The sequence below is a fragment of the Kryptolebias marmoratus genome, linkage group LG18 (assembly GCF_001649575.2).
Source record: "Kryptolebias marmoratus isolate JLee-2015 linkage group LG18, ASM164957v2, whole genome shotgun sequence".
NCBI classification, from domain to species: Eukaryota; Metazoa; Chordata; class Actinopteri; order Cyprinodontiformes; family Rivulidae; genus Kryptolebias; species Kryptolebias marmoratus.
In genome coordinates, this window is record NC_051447.1 from 11,729,943 (window position 1) to 11,746,442 (window position 16,500).

At 36.4% G+C, this 16,500-nt stretch overlaps 1 protein-coding gene across 3 annotated transcripts; it reads right to left on the bottom strand.

The window, feature by feature from the left end:
- Window positions 1-828: 828 nt before the first annotated feature.
- lrguk (leucine-rich repeats and guanylate kinase domain containing) lies at window positions 829-16,500 on the bottom strand. Of its 3 annotated transcripts, none has more exons than XM_025005634.2 (20): window positions 16,301-16,500; window positions 15,671-15,769; window positions 15,399-15,480; window positions 15,167-15,267; window positions 14,798-14,879; window positions 14,411-14,535; window positions 13,103-13,246; window positions 12,345-12,425; window positions 12,151-12,237; window positions 11,972-12,078; window positions 11,256-11,375; window positions 10,254-10,350; window positions 8,447-8,560; window positions 8,066-8,267; window positions 7,285-7,413; window positions 6,620-6,759; window positions 6,344-6,432; window positions 5,925-5,990; window positions 4,138-4,247; window positions 829-3,952 (listed from the first exon to the last, which is right to left on the bottom strand). In XM_025005634.2, exons 1-20 carry the CDS (start codon window positions 16,364-16,366, stop codon window positions 3,723-3,725), a joined length of 2,271 nt encoding a protein of 756 aa, XP_024861402.1. In that variant the 5' UTR covers window positions 16,367-16,500; the 3' UTR covers window positions 829-3,722. The 3 variants fall into 3 exon arrangements, with proteins under 3 accessions (XP_024861402.1, XP_024861403.1, XP_017270266.1); XM_025005635.2 differs by having other exon boundaries at window positions 829-3,910; window positions 4,138-4,250; XM_017414777.3 differs by having other exon boundaries at window positions 4,138-4,250.

The following is a 16,500-nucleotide window of genomic DNA, read 5'->3' on the forward strand; positions in this document are numbered from 1 at the left end:
AGGAGAGGCAGTGAAAGTGAGAGAAACACAGCATATAGACAGACAGATGAAGTGAGACGATGCACCCAACTAATTAAAACTGAAACTTTTTGTTTTAACGAGTTGACAGGGAATGAATTTGGCAGGGAATTAATCTGTCTGCGGGGAACACAATGACGAGTAACACACACACACACACACGTACAGGGAGGAGAACTGCGGAGTGCCGTTGCCATGGTTACTGAATGTGGCGGCACATCATGCGACAGAGTTAATGCAGAGGTGTGTGTTTCATTTAAGCTTTCATTATATCACTAGGCTGACCTCTCCCAACATCCTCCACATGAGCTCACAGAGAGCGAACGCTTGTGCAGATAAATCCTGTGTTCCTGTATAAACAGTGAGTCTTTCTCATTTCCAGCAGCTTCTTGTGTGCAGCTCCTGAGGTGAAGCAATTGCTCGTGTAAAGAGACATGACACAGTAAAGGAAAATAAGCACTGAAGGAAATTCCTGAAGACTGTTTTTTGTATAGTTATACATTATGTAAAGTAAACTTTATTTAGTCTTATAGAAGTAACTATTAATGTAATGTAAAGTTAGTCAGCAAAGCTTTAAGAAGTGTTTGAAATCTTTATTTTGGTAAAAGTGACAAATATAACTTTTATATAACATAATAGTTAAAAGATTGTGTAAAATTTAAAAATAAACTAACAATTAAAAACAGAATGTATTTAAATGAAGCATGTACAAATACAACATGCCAAGTCTTTTAAAACATTTCTTAATTTTTAAATTTTACACCAACCAGATGTTTTAAAAAGGGGCAGCAGGTGTGTTTCATCAGTTTTCCCTTTCGTGATCAGGCTGTTAAGTCTGGATTTTTGTTTGTGCTTTTTTTTCTCCATGCATCACCTGACATTTGCGAATGCAGCAAGAAATCGTGCTCCTTAACAATGGTTTTCAGATTTGTTCCTGAGCCATTGCAGTGATTTTCACCACAAGATTGCTTCTGGTTTTAATACATTGATGTTTGAGGGCCCAAAAATCATCTGTTTTTTAGCATTACACAGACCTTTTTGGATGTACCTTTCTTTTGTGGATTGTGAAAAACAAAGTATTCTGATAAAAAGAAATAAGAGGAACCAATGTTGTTAAGAGCATTGAGTTCAAATATAAAGAAAATTCTCCGTAGGAAAGATGTGTACTTTTCAGCTTGAAATATTTGTTGTTTTTTATCCCTCCTATTGTTCACACAGTGAAGGTAAGTTATTAGGTCAAAAACTGCACGCGTAACATAACATTTTACTTTCACAGACTATTTTTAAAGTCCATTTTAGCCCTATAAAATTCCTTTATTTTCTCTGGTTTGTTCACAAGGCATTTTAAAGGAAAACCCTCAATTAGAAAAACTACACGACTGCAACCCTACATCTAGTAACAAATCACCTCTATAAACATGCTGCAGAAGCTCATAAGACTCAGTGTGGTCACCTAAACTAAAGACAAGTTAAGCTCTGAATAAGTCTGTGTTTGACTTTAGGTCTGTGTTCTAATAAAATACCACAGTTTCAGCCTATCATTTATATTTTAGATTATTTCCTAAAGACAAACAAACCAAATCAGTTTTCTGGACTTTGTGTATAGTATAGAAATGGTACTTTATCCATTAAAGTATAAGTAGCACAATGCTAAAGAGGACAGTTTAGCTTAAACTGGTATAGTACAGCACAATAAACTTGGTATAGTGCAACACAGTAAGGAATAAACCTGTAAGTTTTGTAGAGACATGTCTATCTTGCTGATCCTCACAGAAGATAACTTTTCATGACCCAAGTGCAGCCCCAGAGCTAAAATTGAAATCCGCTGTGTTAGTCAAACTGATGTACTGCTGCTTCCAATTATTTCTTACAATTCAATTTTGCTTCTTCTTACCATATCCTTCTGGAATGAAAATATAGATTAATTCTCATTCCTTTCAATGCTTGAGTGTTACAAATATCATAAAAGATGTATTTTGAGTTCTTCAGCTTTGTGAAAATGGATAACGTGATGCTGCATATCTGTGCCAGAATAGCTTGCTCCTCCATGCATAAAACTCAGATGAAAAGTCTGTTTTTGCTGAAACTGTGGTCTGTTTTCTAGAAAGAGAAAGATGTGAGATTTGAGGACTTATGCTGAGAGTTTCTGACATGTTTATTTTTCTCATCTGGTAGTGTAAGGAGGGAGGATGCGTGAATGAGTTGATAGTTCAGTACAAAGAACAGACAATGCTTGATTTAATTAGTGTTACATAGGATTCTGATGCACAAAACTAAGAGATAAATATAAAACAACTGTTACTGTTACACATATTATATGCTTGCTAGAGACTATGTTCTCAGACTTTAAAGACTGAAAATAGGCAAGTATAAAAGCAGATAACAAAAAGGGACAGGAAGCACCTCCCTCATCTCATTTTAGACTTTGAACAGGCTTGAATACATACCTATCAAATGTAATGTTAATGCACAGGAAGACAACATGCTACTCTACGATAAGCTGGAGTGAGGTGCAGACTGCAGTGTAAGTAGGTTAGACCCCAGGAGCCCTAAAGACACAGCCTGGCTTCAAACTTCCAAAGAATTATGACGGGGTTGCAACATCTGCTGCCTCAGAGGAAGACAGACAGTGATGAATGGCCAGGTGTGCTTTGTGTGTGTATGTGTAGTGAGCTGCTTACACACTTACAGTCCAGGAAACAAAGGACACAAACTGTGTGTGTAAACCCACATGCACCTACAAGCAGACTGGCTGAGGGATCAGTTTAATAAGCAATGCATACATCTGTGGCAGATGACAATTTCCATTAGTTGAAGATCGCTAATTAACTTTGTGCCAAATTCAAAAATGTGCCACATCACAAATAGGCAGGGCTGTGTGGAGCATTTAAACTGTCAAAAACACAATAACTTGTTTGAGATGTTTAATACCTGTCAACCACTTCCATATGAATGCATTTCCAGTTGAATGAATAATCCCCGTGGAAGAGATAAAGATTAATGATGTATTTATCATTCAATGACAAGAGCTTCATGCTGCACATAGAAGATCAGTATCTGGGTTGCAGCAGCAAAGCTGAGCTGATGAGATCACTGAACAGTAGAAAATACAATAGCACTTCACTGTCAGAAAAATAATTGCTCCACTAAAGAAACATGACACGCACCTCATACTATTCTTTTCTAGTACATTCAGTCATAAATGTGTTTGTTATAATATAAAAAGGCAATAAGAGCTGTTTTTTAAGACACTATCCTATTTATCATGACACATTGTGTGCCTGAATTATACCTTATGGCTATTATTCCTGCAATTATCTAAAAATGAACGGCACAACTTTGCCAGTAATTAGGATGTAGCTACTTTATATTATGGTAATAAATATAATCACTCATCACGCATCACAGCCAAATATCTAGACATGTTACAGCATGAGTAATAGATCAGAGAAACGGGCAAGTTCTGACAGTGAAATCTGACCTCAAGTGTTTGACTTGGATGTATTAAATCACAGCTTGTGTATGTTGTGGTAAAAGAGCGACAAATTTGGTTGTGTGGTTGACCGCTGGCTGTCACATTTATAGAAGTCTAGCAAAGGTTTAATATTTTTTATATTATTTATGCACTTATTTACGTTTTCAGTTAGGAGAACTTTTAATATTTTCAGAATTAGTTTAAGTACCTCCTTAAGCCTTCTTAAAAACTAGTCTTTCATGTTTGCACTTCCTGTCTCTTCATCTGCCAGGATGGGGCTGAGTGTAGGAGATGGAGTCGAAGTGGAGGTTGCAGGGGTTTTGTGTCCAGCAGAGATTGGTGGAAGGACGATCTTAGCTTCAGATCCTGGCCGACTGTCAGAAGAGGGAGACCCAACTGCAGGAAGTTCATTGGTTCCTGGGTGTGGAGAGTTGGATATTATGTCTGATGCCATGTGGTCTGGAATGAAAATATTTAACTTAATACCTGCATAGATATGGAAACTCATTAAGTCTAAAACTTAATGCATTTAGTATTTTTTTCATGTAAAGTTTTGGTAACATGAAAAACTAATCCTTTACCTGTTTTTCTACAAGTAACAAAATGCCAATGTCCTAAAATGATCTGAAAAAAGCAGTAATTACCTGTGAGAGCATCCAAGCGGTGAACCAGGACAGAGCTATCTAAAGGTTTCTCTAAGGCGCCAGCTGAACTGGGAACAGACAGAGCTGAGCTGGCACAACACTCATCTGAGCTGCTAGTAAAATAAACAAAAAAGAAGAGATCAAGGGAAATTCAAGACCACAGATAAACATTGAGATAAAAGACACAAGCAGAGAAATATGATTTTATCCAGAGACAGGTGTAATATGGGTTACAAAATACATAAATATATGGCCGTTAAAAAAGAAAAGTATCAAAATTGTCGGAATAAGTTTATCCAAAGAGAAACTTTGGTAGAAAGTGGCTTTAATTTTCATTGTAAGAGTCCAGTATCAGTGTTCTTCCTGGACTCTCCACTGTTTTTGTTTAGCAAACCAATAATGTGATAAGATTGCTATTTATTTTATAAAAATAAACTCTTCTATGATTTAAAAACCTCATTAGAAAAATACATTACAATTCTTCGTTAACATGAAGGTAATGCTGAACAAGTTTTCTTTGCAAAAAGAAAAAAAAATCACAAGCTTAATCCTAGAAAAAACAAAGAGAGAGACACAACAATCTCAAAGGTTTCAAGGAAAACAACAAACAAGAGAATAAAAATGGATGAAAATGAGATATAACCCATATTTAACACAAAATTATTTCAAAGCTACAACACGGCTAAGGAATAAACATAAACTACTAGGAGAAACCAATAAATGAGACTCAAAGTGATCAAAACTGGACAAAAAGTAAGTATGAAGAGATGTTAAATAACTTACGGCACAAAACTCAACAATGTAAAACACAAAATGACCACAATATGAAACAAAGCCGCCATAGATGACCAAAATTAGACAAAGAAACATGCTATGAAATATGACAAAGCAACAAAAAGATCTAGGAATCTGTTTTTTTTAAAAAAGTATCTACAGAGTGATGCAAAATCGTGGAAAGTCCTGGGCTAAGATTAGTGTGAGGCCTGAGATCTGTGTTTGATAAGCTGTTTATGTCAGTTACAAGATGTGAGATAAATCCACAGGTGAAGACACATCCCTGTTAAGAGAAGTCCTAACAAGTAGACAGATGTTTGAAATCCTTCACAGAAATACTGAAAGGGTGAGTAATGCAAACTGCACTGAGGGCAGAAATCACAGAATGACACAACGTGTTGGGCTTGAGCCAAAAAGAAACAAGTCAATTTGTACTGATCGCTGTGAACACACCTTTTAGATTTCATATAAAAAAAATCAATAAATACTATAATTACATCAGTTTTTCAGCTGCTATTGCATAAAAACACATCACGACACAAAATACACTAATTATTATAAGTCTGATTAATTAGATTTGAGCAGTATATCCGTTTATTGAGTCTAAGTACCTACAGATAGGAGTCCAAATCAGCAAAAGGCCACAAAACCTGAATTTATGAGTGGGTGTGCTGAAGTATATAACTGTGTATGTGTGAACAGTGTGTGTAGATTAGTCTTCACATGGCCTGTAAGAGCAAAAAAAAGTCTATAAAAATGAGCCTGTGTTTTAAAAACTGGTCTTTGAAGTCAAGAATGCTAATAAAGCTCTAAAACCTTCAGCTTGGGATTGCTCATAATGAAACAACAGGTCTCCTACATCCTTTACCTTCTTCATAAGTCAATAAGGTTGTTTTATAAATTGGGAAGCCTTGTCAGAATAGTTCAATGCATTTGTTTTTTTTTCCTAGTTTGTTACTCCTGGCTGCATTGGTTGATGAGAAGCAGTTTATTAGTTTGTTGTGTGTACTTACCTGCTATCCTCATGAAAAAGGGTACTGGGAACTTTATCATGTGTTGATGATGATGTTGGAGAAAAACTGAGAATAACAAAGAAAAATGACTAATTATATTTAATATCATTAAATCTACAGAAACTAACATACTTTACAGTTAGCTATTCTTTGTTTTTCCATCACTTTTTAGTATACTGCAGTTACAGCTAATGACTTTGTATTTTAGAACAAGTGAGTATAAAGCACAGCTAAAAAAAACTCAATGTTGTTAACAAATAGTTGGAATTAAATAACTTGAACACCTGCTACTTCACCAAACCATCAAAATGCAGTTATTGTCGGACAAGTGTTGCAATTACACCAATCTGGCCCAACAGAGAGGGCCTACTTAAAATTAAACAATAGAGTGTAGTGGAGGACCTGCCACTTATTTGTACCTTTTAAAGAGCTGGCTTAAGACCCCTGGTCTCTTCCCAACAATAGCTTCCCTCACTAGCTGCTCTCGCTTCCTGATGGAAGCTAGCTCCTGCAGAAAGAACCAGCAAAGAGAACGACAAAGAGAAGTTAGGAATAAGAAGGTGATTAAAAGGAGCAATTACAAGCACCATCTCATTAAATGTCTGTTAAAATTTAAATTAGATTTCGGATGTATGTTAAGATTCAACTTACAAATCCCACTACAAATAAATGGTTCATTAGGAATCTTAACTCACAGCAGGGGTTATATGAGAATTTGGATCTGCCTGGATCACATAAGGTCTGTAGGTGGAGCCTAAGGGGTCAGAAAGTGACACAGGCGTCCCAGATCCTATCCCTGACTGTGGTGAGGTTGGCTTTTCAACTGGATTGTGACCTGAAGACAAAAATAACTTAGTAGAATTTATGGTTTGGTTTAAAAATCACCAAAAGCAATTTAAGACCATATAAATAAAAATATAAAAGAAACTGATAGAATAAAAACATAATTAATCATTGCATTAAACAGTTTAGCTTCAAAAATTATTTTAATGTATTGTGTAAGACCTTGTGGGATATAGAACATAATCAGCCACAGTATTGAAACTACCCACAGGTTAAGTTAAATGACAGGGATCATCTCATTACACTGTAATATTTGTCTGAGAAATTCAGCATTTATCTTGATGTTACTTTAAGACATACAACCCACCTAAATATTTGAACTGGAAAACAACCATTAGTGACAATTGCCACAACATACTACTGTACCAGGAATGTTGTTGATGTTGCTGATTGGAATAAGCTGACATGTAAAACTGGTGAAGTGGCCCTCTAAATTTAAAAGGTCAGATCATGAAAATCCCAGTGACTGAACTGTGTCTTAATTGACAAAATTATCATCATGATGCTAATGCTTTACCTGAGAGACCTGTAAAGGTGCAAACAGGGTACATTCCTCTGTTGTTCTTTTCTTCTTCCTCCTCTTCCTCAAGCGACAGGTAGACCTTCACCACCTGCCGCAATGTCTGGTAGGCTTCTTCCAAGTCATCTATTTGAGCACATGCACAGTTACACACACACACACACACACAAGGAAATCTGGTTTCCAATAGAGCAAATGCATCTACCATCAAACAGCCATGAATCAAAGATATGGAGATCTTGACCTTAGTGTAATGAGGTGCTAGCTAACGGTGCATAAAAATGATGAGTGTCTCACTGTCACTGTATGCTCATCTCATTAAAAACCAGCAAACATGTCTGAGTGCTATCATGAGGAAAGATAAACACAGCTATCCTGCAGCTGTATGTCTTTGATACATGTGGTAATTGGATTTAAAGTATAGTGTATGGATTTTAGTGAAGTTAATCCATCTGACACTATGCTTGGACTGCACTTTGCAAGACACCATAATGACAAACTGCCTGTGAACAGAGCAATAACACCAGAGTCCTTCAAACTATAGCACTACTATCATAAAATTTGTACATAGAACCAAAATATTTTCCCTGGAATTCAGTTAAATGTATTCATGTCTTAAAATTGATGCTTGTTTAAAAACAAATAAGACTATTTGTTACACCTTGCTTTGCAATAAGAATTAACTGGATTAAATACTAGATTTGAATAGTTACATACAGGACATAAAATCTTAATAAAGCTCTAACAAAAAGACTTTAAAGAGTTTTTTTTCTGATACCACAAGGAATAACATAATTGAAGAATCCTGGGCGTTGTTTGTTGGTGTTGGCATAGAGCTCCACACGTGACGCTGCAACATCAATCTGCGCTGGAGTATAGAGTTCACGACTTTTCAGGTGGTTTATGTACTTCTCCAGCTGAGTGGGTAGAAGCAGGATGTATTGAGGTTCAAAGTAACTCTTCTTCAGACTGAACACACCCTGTGTCAATACACAAACGATATTCAATAAAATGTTTTTTTTTCAACCTATAAATTAATTTTTTTCATCTTTATTTATTAGAAACGGACACACAATTCACAAAATATTCTGGCTGAATTTGTCTCACACAGTTGTAGCCAAGCTAATACACCTCCCCTATATCTTTTACGCACACGTACCTCCAGCTCCACGTGCACACAGCAAGCCAGTCCCTCTTTAGCCACCGCCTCAATAGCATCTCTGGTGAGGCCAAACTGGTGACCCCCATACTGCACGGTCTGGATAAACTTACCCTTACGCCATATTTAGGGTAATGAGGAAGATGAAAAAAGAGACAATTTTAATTACCACAATATCAAGCTTCTGGAACAGTTCTAAATTGATCAAAAGGACATAATAACACAGCAGACATGCATACACAAAACTCTGGCATGTTCTGTCAGGCCTAACAACCTGAAGTCATTTGTCCACCTGGGAACTGAACTTCTGACCTGGTACTGAGGGCAAAAATCTCTTAGTTACTTCTCACACAGGACCCCCTGACCTTTAGGCTGCCTTCTTCTTGAACAACTAAATTTACTGCCTTTAAGAAGCTTAAGGGCAAATACAATATAGCTTATCAAATAGCTTTTAACTTGCAGAATTCAATTAAGGCATATTAAATAAAACGGTAATAATTGTTATGAGTTTTAAAAAAAATCTATTATTATGCTTGAATATTGTTTTGACTTTCTTCACATAAGGAATGTGCTCAATAACAAATCAGAGATGGAGAATAATGAAAATGTCTCGGTGTCAACAAACAACTACATGGGCACTGTAGCAGTAAAAAGTCTGATTATCTAACTTGGCTTTATTTTGATTTTTGGTTTGTTTCCTGGAAAAGAAATACAACACTGATGAAGAAGGAAACTCATTTCCTTTAACTTGCTACATTTGGAATCTGATGCACTTAACATTAAATATGTATGTCACACACAAGTAGTGTTTTAAAGAAGTTCATGACTGCTTACAGAAAAGCACGCCTGAAGACTAAAAGGCAACAGCTGATAGATAAACGGTGAGAGTTTGAAGAGTTAGAAATTGGGAACAGGCGGCAATAAAACAAGTTCCTGGCAACAGAGGGAAGGAAAAGAATGTAGGAATCAACTAGGGGGTGGGACAGGTTGTAAAGATCCCTTCTGTTGGAGAGTAGACAAAAGACATCAATACCTGCATCAAAGCACTTCCTGTGTGAATCACTATGAGACCAGGTCCCTATAAATAATCCTCCACCAGACAACAGACAACTTGACATGGAGACTAGATGGCAAATAAATGTGTCCCTGAATCGTAGACACATTAGTTTTCCTTACTAAGAAAACTGTATGTTTAAAGATTTCAGCTTCTTTTATCTTTAAATTATGTGAGCAATACAAACAGATTTGCTATGAGGCCATTTTTTAATAGTTTTCATAAGATTTTACCAGTGTGAGCATATTGATAGCTTTCAGTGTGTTCAGTGTCCTTGTCAATGTCTTAAGCTATTAATTCTCACCTGCAATGAAAGAGCTATAAGAGATGCTTTAATAACTCATCCTGAAATTAAATTAAACTAATCCTGTATGTCCCGAGAAGCTTTTCAAAAAAGCTCCATTCAGTGAAAGGTATCTTTGAAAAAAATCTGCGAGTTAAAGTGAAATCAATTCACCCAAGGAAAACTAATTATCTCAACAACACAACTCATCAAAGCCAGTGAGTGAAATCAATTTGAAACTTGCTGAAGGAGATGTGTGAATCTACAACCTTTAAAATACAGCAGAAAATACAGAAAAAAAATACAACTCACTGTATATTTATTTGAAATATGGGCAAGTGTTAATATCAATGACTGATTTATGACACAGAGAACACAAAACTATTTTGAGTCAATAAACCAAAAAGAAATGAGAAGTTCATTTTCTTCTTGGGGCTTGTGACACAAAGATAGATTTAAACCCAACTCACCATGTAAATCATGTTCTGAAAGTCGTCTTCACTGACAAAATGGTAATCAATTCCATTCTCTTCTCCAAAGTATGTTTCCCGTGTGGTGTGACAGATGCTGAGGAAAGGGACACACATATGGAAGTCAGAGAAACGATTGAGAGTCGAATATCAATATTGTCACAATAATAAAATATTTTTTATTTAGCATTTGTCTTAATAAAGTTACAGTTCTTTACAAGAAAAGATAATGCAAGTTTGCTCTGTGGAATAATTACTATAACAACAAATGTCTGAAAAAAAAAGGGGACACTGCTAAAGACTTTCATAAGGAGGAAAAAAACTTAATGTTTAGTTTTGAAGGCAGATAAAGTCTTGAAGTTCCCAGAGACAGCTTTTTACATCAAACTCTACAGATGGTATAATTCCACATCTGGTAACAATGAAAGAGGGCTATTAAAGGGTACAAACCCAGCCATTTAAAACTGTTTCAGAAGGTCAAACCAACTACCAGGTGACACCATTTACATGCATTTGAAAGAAATGTTATTCATTTATTTTCAGGTAAGGCTAATATTTTATGAAAAAACAAAAGCCATAAGCAAGCAAAATAGAACTGGGACAAAAATCCAGACCTAATCAGACTAATGGAGTCTCATATATAAATATTAAATAAAAAAATAAGAAATTTAAGTTCCCACAAACAGGTCATTTTAGGTTAGTTGGAACAGGATTAAAGAACACTAATTTTGCACACACATTAGATTTGATATTGTATAAAAAAATGAAAGAAAATGACCTAAAATCTACATACAAATTTATAGGTCAGTACAGTTAACTATTCTGATTTCCCTTAATACATAATAATAATACAAACATCTACAGTTCACATTAAGTACCTTAGAAAATGCCAATAATTTTAACTGACTGATTTATAGACATTTTTTGTGATTTAAATTCATTTAGAGGACTTAAACTTTTACTGTAATTACCACCCTGGAAGGGTCTCTGTGTGAAACTGACCCATAACCCAAGTATTCACTGAACTCTTGACACAATCTGTGAACCAGCACTTTTTTTCCACAGCCTTCAGGACCCGACAGAACCAACACAGGGTAGGGAGAGTCTGAACTGGGCGGTGTGCTGCGTACACAAAGAGGGAGATGAACACAGACAGGATTTCATTAACTTCTATTTGCATGTACATACCTAACTCCAGAACCAGTTATCTTCCTTTTTAAAGAAAAGTGTGTAAGGCACCATGACGCTGGAGTTAAAACCTTATTGTTCTTAAAAGCAATTCCAACAGTCAATATAAACAGGCGCCTAGTGGGCAATATGGATGCGCTTTTTCTAGTGAGTGCAGAGGAGAATAGTAAATTGACTGTAGCTGCAGCTTTTATTTGCCGATGATGAATGTTCTCAAAAAGAAAAAGTGCTTATACAGGAACTATTTATTTTCTTCTTTTAGAAAGTAGAGTAGATAACACAAGCGGCACACAGACAAACTGCTGCTCAAGTCTGAAAATAACTCTTTGGGTATTTTATTTTACTGGATGATTATTACCCCCATCATATTTTATCATACCACCAACAGTGTGCTCTCTAAATAATGCTTAGTGCTTTTCATCCAGTACGCATTTTATTTCTCAGAAGAAAAAAAAAACCAAACACTAAAGTAAATCAGAAGTTAATATATTCAGGAATTGTACACCAAAACAGTAACTGTTTGTACAAACCTGTCATATAGAACCTGGGGCTGCATTAGCTGATACACAAGCTGGGTCATGTGATCCCTGGCTGCCACAAGATCCAGTGGAGGGTCATACATGTTTACTGATGTCACCTAGGATTCAAGATTATCTAGTGTTACAAGAGCAGTCATCACATAAAGAGAATATATAAAAAACACACACACCTTCTCTTCAGCACTGACTTTCACCTGGTCCAGGACAGTCAGATGTTGAACGCCGAAGATGACTGCCAGCCTGTACTCAGGCTCCTCCTACCAGTTACAGTTAGCAGGTGTGACAAAATGTATAACTCAACAAACAGCATGTTTTATGTACTTTCTCATGGTTTAGAATTGTTGTCAGTATAGATTATGGCTACCTGCACAGGGTTTTCCTGTAGGTTGAGGTCCTCCAGCAGTAAAAGATTGTGAATGTACCTCAATTCTTGAATTTCAGTAATCTGAAACAAAAACAAGCAAAAATACACCATCTTTCATTTCTAATGTTATATGTATTAGGACAAATATAAGCATTACCAGGTGTTAAAAGAAGCACATCCAATCTCTGATTTGCAACAACACATAACATACTCCCATGTAATTGTGTATTTAACAAAAACTAAAATGAGACGCACATCATTAATGCATCAGTAGGAACTGGGAGAGTAAGTAGCAAATAGGTGGTACTAATCAAACGTAAAAGCAAGTTTTGTCAGGTTGTCAGCTTTCAGGTGTGGCCAAACACAATGCCAAGAAAAAAAAAGAAATGGTTAATTTACAAGTAATTTCACTGCCTGCCAGTGTGGGATGTTTTATAAGAACATTTCCAAACTATTTGGACTCCATCAATCAACAGCAAATACGATAGTTGCATGTAAAAATCTTCCCAATGGGGACTTTCTAGTAGGTTCAGCCCAAATGCTCAGAGAAACTGCAAATATTACATGAGATATTCCAAAAGCTACTGTACATCCCATTCTCAAATAGCATAGTAAATGATAAGTTAAAAAGAAACAATTAGAAAAAAGACTGGATGCTGTGTAAAATTCAAATTTACTTTTAGCATTAAAGAAAGTTAAAATATTTATCACATCTAAATAGTTGTCTCAGATGTTTCTGTAGTCTTGCTGATCAATACCTGATTTTTCTCCAAGTTGATGGACCCTAGAAGATGGAGGTTTTGGAGGCCTGAAAGACTGGTGATGCGATTTAAAGACAAATCAAGAATCTGCAGGTTCTTTACATTCTCCAGCCCTTCAGTTGTTTCAATTTGGTTCCCCTTCTAAACATAGACCAGGTGAAAAGAAACATTAAAAAAGGGCAAGTAAACAATAACTGTGCAAATATATCTTTATGTAAGACTTCTCACATAAGCATGTTTTCAATAAATATAATAAATCTCTATGATAAATGTTAAAAATGTTCTACGGTTGTTCTGCAGGTTGCCTAAACTTTGCGTCTCCTCACTGCCAAGCTGAGTGGCAAGCTTGCATTTCTGCAAAATCCTGACACGCCAGGAGTGACAGCTAAACAGCTGGCGCGGTGCTAACACAGCACGCTAACGAACAGAAGAACAAGACCTGGGCACTCCCTTCCTGTCAGTATGATTCTCACTCCAATCCACTGACAAAAGTTGTTATCTAGCTGTTTGGCCACACCTTGCACTACCACTGCCAAGCATGCTGCCAGGCAAGAGGGTTGTTGTCAGCAGGGGTGTGTGACCGTGCTGGTCCCTGAAAGAACCGGGTCAGTGCTGTGATGTGCTGGCTGACAATGCCGTGCTGTTTAGGGAGAGTGAATGTGAGAAACAGGGGTCAGGGATAGGATTAGATGAATGTTGGATGGACAGGGCATGCATGCATGCTGAATTTGATCCAGGTTCGCTCAAACACAAGCAGCTGGTCCCAAAGCAAAGCTACAGACAGGGGCAGATGCAGCGAGACTGATAGCTGCTGACAATAAAGAAAGACTGATAGAACAGAAGAAAACACATGTGAGTACAAACACCCACACGCAAGCAGAACAACCAAGAGTAATAAGAAAAAAAGACCTGCTGTTAGACCATATGGTAATTTTTGAACAAGGGGCCAAGGTTTCATTGAATCTAAAAATGTAGCCATTTACAAAGACCTAAAGATAACATGAGAAAAGAACAAAAGAGACAAGAAAACAATCGGTAAAACTGAACAAACAAAGAAAAACACACAAAACAATGTTTATGTGATGTGGACAACACACAGGAAAACAAACTTTATGAACACAGCACTAGATGTCTACAGTAATATCTCCAACAGCAGGGAAAGACAAATGAGATTTCTATGTGAAATTTAGGTTTGTAAATATTAGCTTGTAAAAAAAAAAAGATATGGACTTATAAAACTGGAGATGTTTTCATTTTAAAATATATATTTCTGAGTCTGAATATAATAAGAAACAACAAACTTACAAGACAGAGGTGTGTGAGAGGCAGACTGTCCAGGCCGCTGATCTTTGTGATCTTATTATGTGCCACACTGAGATGGGTGAGTCTGCAACACTGCTCAAGACCACTGATCTCACAGAAGCTGTTATCTAAGCATGGACTTGTTAAAAAACACACACACAGAGGAGGTGAGCTTGTTATTCATGACTCTGGCACTGAGCAAAGAGAGATGCTATAGGTTTCTGATAAGTCTTATTTTTCTGACACAGAGTTTTTACTTGGCCGGACAGGCTGCTTAAAAAACAGAGGAAAAAAATGACAAGAATACAGTTCTCCAGGCACCACTGTGTCAGTGGAAAAAGACAATAAGCTCACATCCACATGCACTGAAGTGAATGATAGTAAGGATACAGTCTAGATCCAGCTTACGAAGAGATACATAGGCAGACAAATCTTTCATTGTTGTCATACGGTTGTGGGAGAAATTAACTTCCTGGAAAACAAAATAAAACAGCACACTGTTACCAAAAGTCTCAAAACCCTAAAGCATACACGAGTGAATAAAACCTTTAATTAAATCTGAACTCAGACTACAGAGTTGGTGGAAGATTTTTGTTAAAGTTCACTGTCATTCAAGGGCAGTAAAGGCCTTGTAAGCATATTCAGAGTGACTACAGATGGGCTATGGAAATCCAGGCCTATCTTGAGGGAATAAGGGAGTGAGGCCCAAGCCACCAATCAAATATTGTCTTATCCTGTCAGCTCAAGGTCCTGTGCTACCTGTAGGTACTGAAGAGACTGGAATTCAAAGAAGTCGCAGATTTCATTGTGAGAAACATCCAGGATGACAAGGTAGGACATGTGGCTTAAGCTGGATAAATCTAGCAAATGTTAGAAGAATAATTTAAATTAGATTAAATCATCACACACACTTTATAACAAAGTTACAGGAATAAAGTTTCATTTCTACTGCATATTATTGTGCAGAATAATAAGGATGATGGCAAGTTACCTTTGATTTTATTGTGCGGCAATTCCAACTTTTGAAGATGAATGTAATTGCATAACACAGATATGTCACTCAGATTGTGACTCTTAAGCAGGAGAGAATAGAAAAATGGTTAAAACTATCCATAGTAAATTCATCTGCAAAGCAAGCTACTAAATAACATGACTTCAGATGGTTACAAACTGATTGGTCTGTGTTAAACAAACAGTGAGCAGATTGACCTTTAATACAATATATATATATATATATATAGTCTGTGCAGGTGTGTGTCTCACAGGTAGGGAAAGGTAGTGGTAGATGTGCTGCAGCTTGACACAGAAACTTCCAGGTTGGGTTAAGTTGCTGGACACCATCTCAGCAGTTAAAACGTCGCCCTTTTGTGACATAAATATAATATTTTTACAAAAACAGTGAGCTAAAGAAATACAGAAATAGGTTTTAACAATAATAATACTGCTGTAAGTATTCAAAAACAATGCATATACCACGAGGACAACACAAACTGCTACAGTAGAAGCTTTTTTTTAACCTAACAGGCAAATTTCTGTGCACATAGGTATGCATGACACATAAACATTGATTCTATTTTAACAAGATGCTCCACTTTAAAACTGCTGAGTAATGCAAATAATTTGTAAAGTAGTCAACCATTTGACCTTGTTGTGCAGTTTTAAATGTTTAGACCTGTTTTACCAGGGTTAGTTGTTTTAACTGAGACGAATATAGATAACAAAGAAGTAAATCATTTATGTATTTTTTTCAATTTTGCTTTACTTAATTTGTAGCAGCTCTCCCCTTTTGGGTTACTACTGTTACAATGGAGCATAACCGTGATAAAAAAAATTTAGGAGCTTGAACAACTTGAGGTTTTTAGGATTTTAAGAAGAAATACATCATATCTTTACCTCCATCTTTTTGTTTTCCTGTAGCTCTTCGCAGCTGGTGGTTTCTGTTAATGAGGACACGTTCATGTGCGACCCTGGTGTTCTGACGCTCGGTGATTAAAAACACAACTTTTTAATTCCGTGTTTTCTTTATTAGTTCTTTTTTTCTGCTGGGAAAAACCGTTCAATCGACTGTTAGACTGACACGTAAACAAAGTATG

What these genes read in the sequence shown, in the direction of transcription:
- lrguk (XM_017414777.3), bottom strand. Translation starts at nt 16,366, where the DNA reads ATGAACGTGTCCTCATTAACAGAAACCACCAGCTGCGAAGAGCTACAG. An exon ending in CAATTATGTTATTCCTTGTG is followed by an intron (nt 7,414 to 8,065) that starts GTATCAGAAAAA and finishes GTGCTCAAATAG; the next exon opens with ATGACTTGGAAGAAGCCTAC. An exon ending in ATTCTCATATAACCCCTGCT is followed by an intron (nt 6,433 to 6,619) that starts GTGAGTTAAGAT and finishes TTCTTTCTGCAG; the next exon opens with GAGCTAGCTTCCATCAGGAA.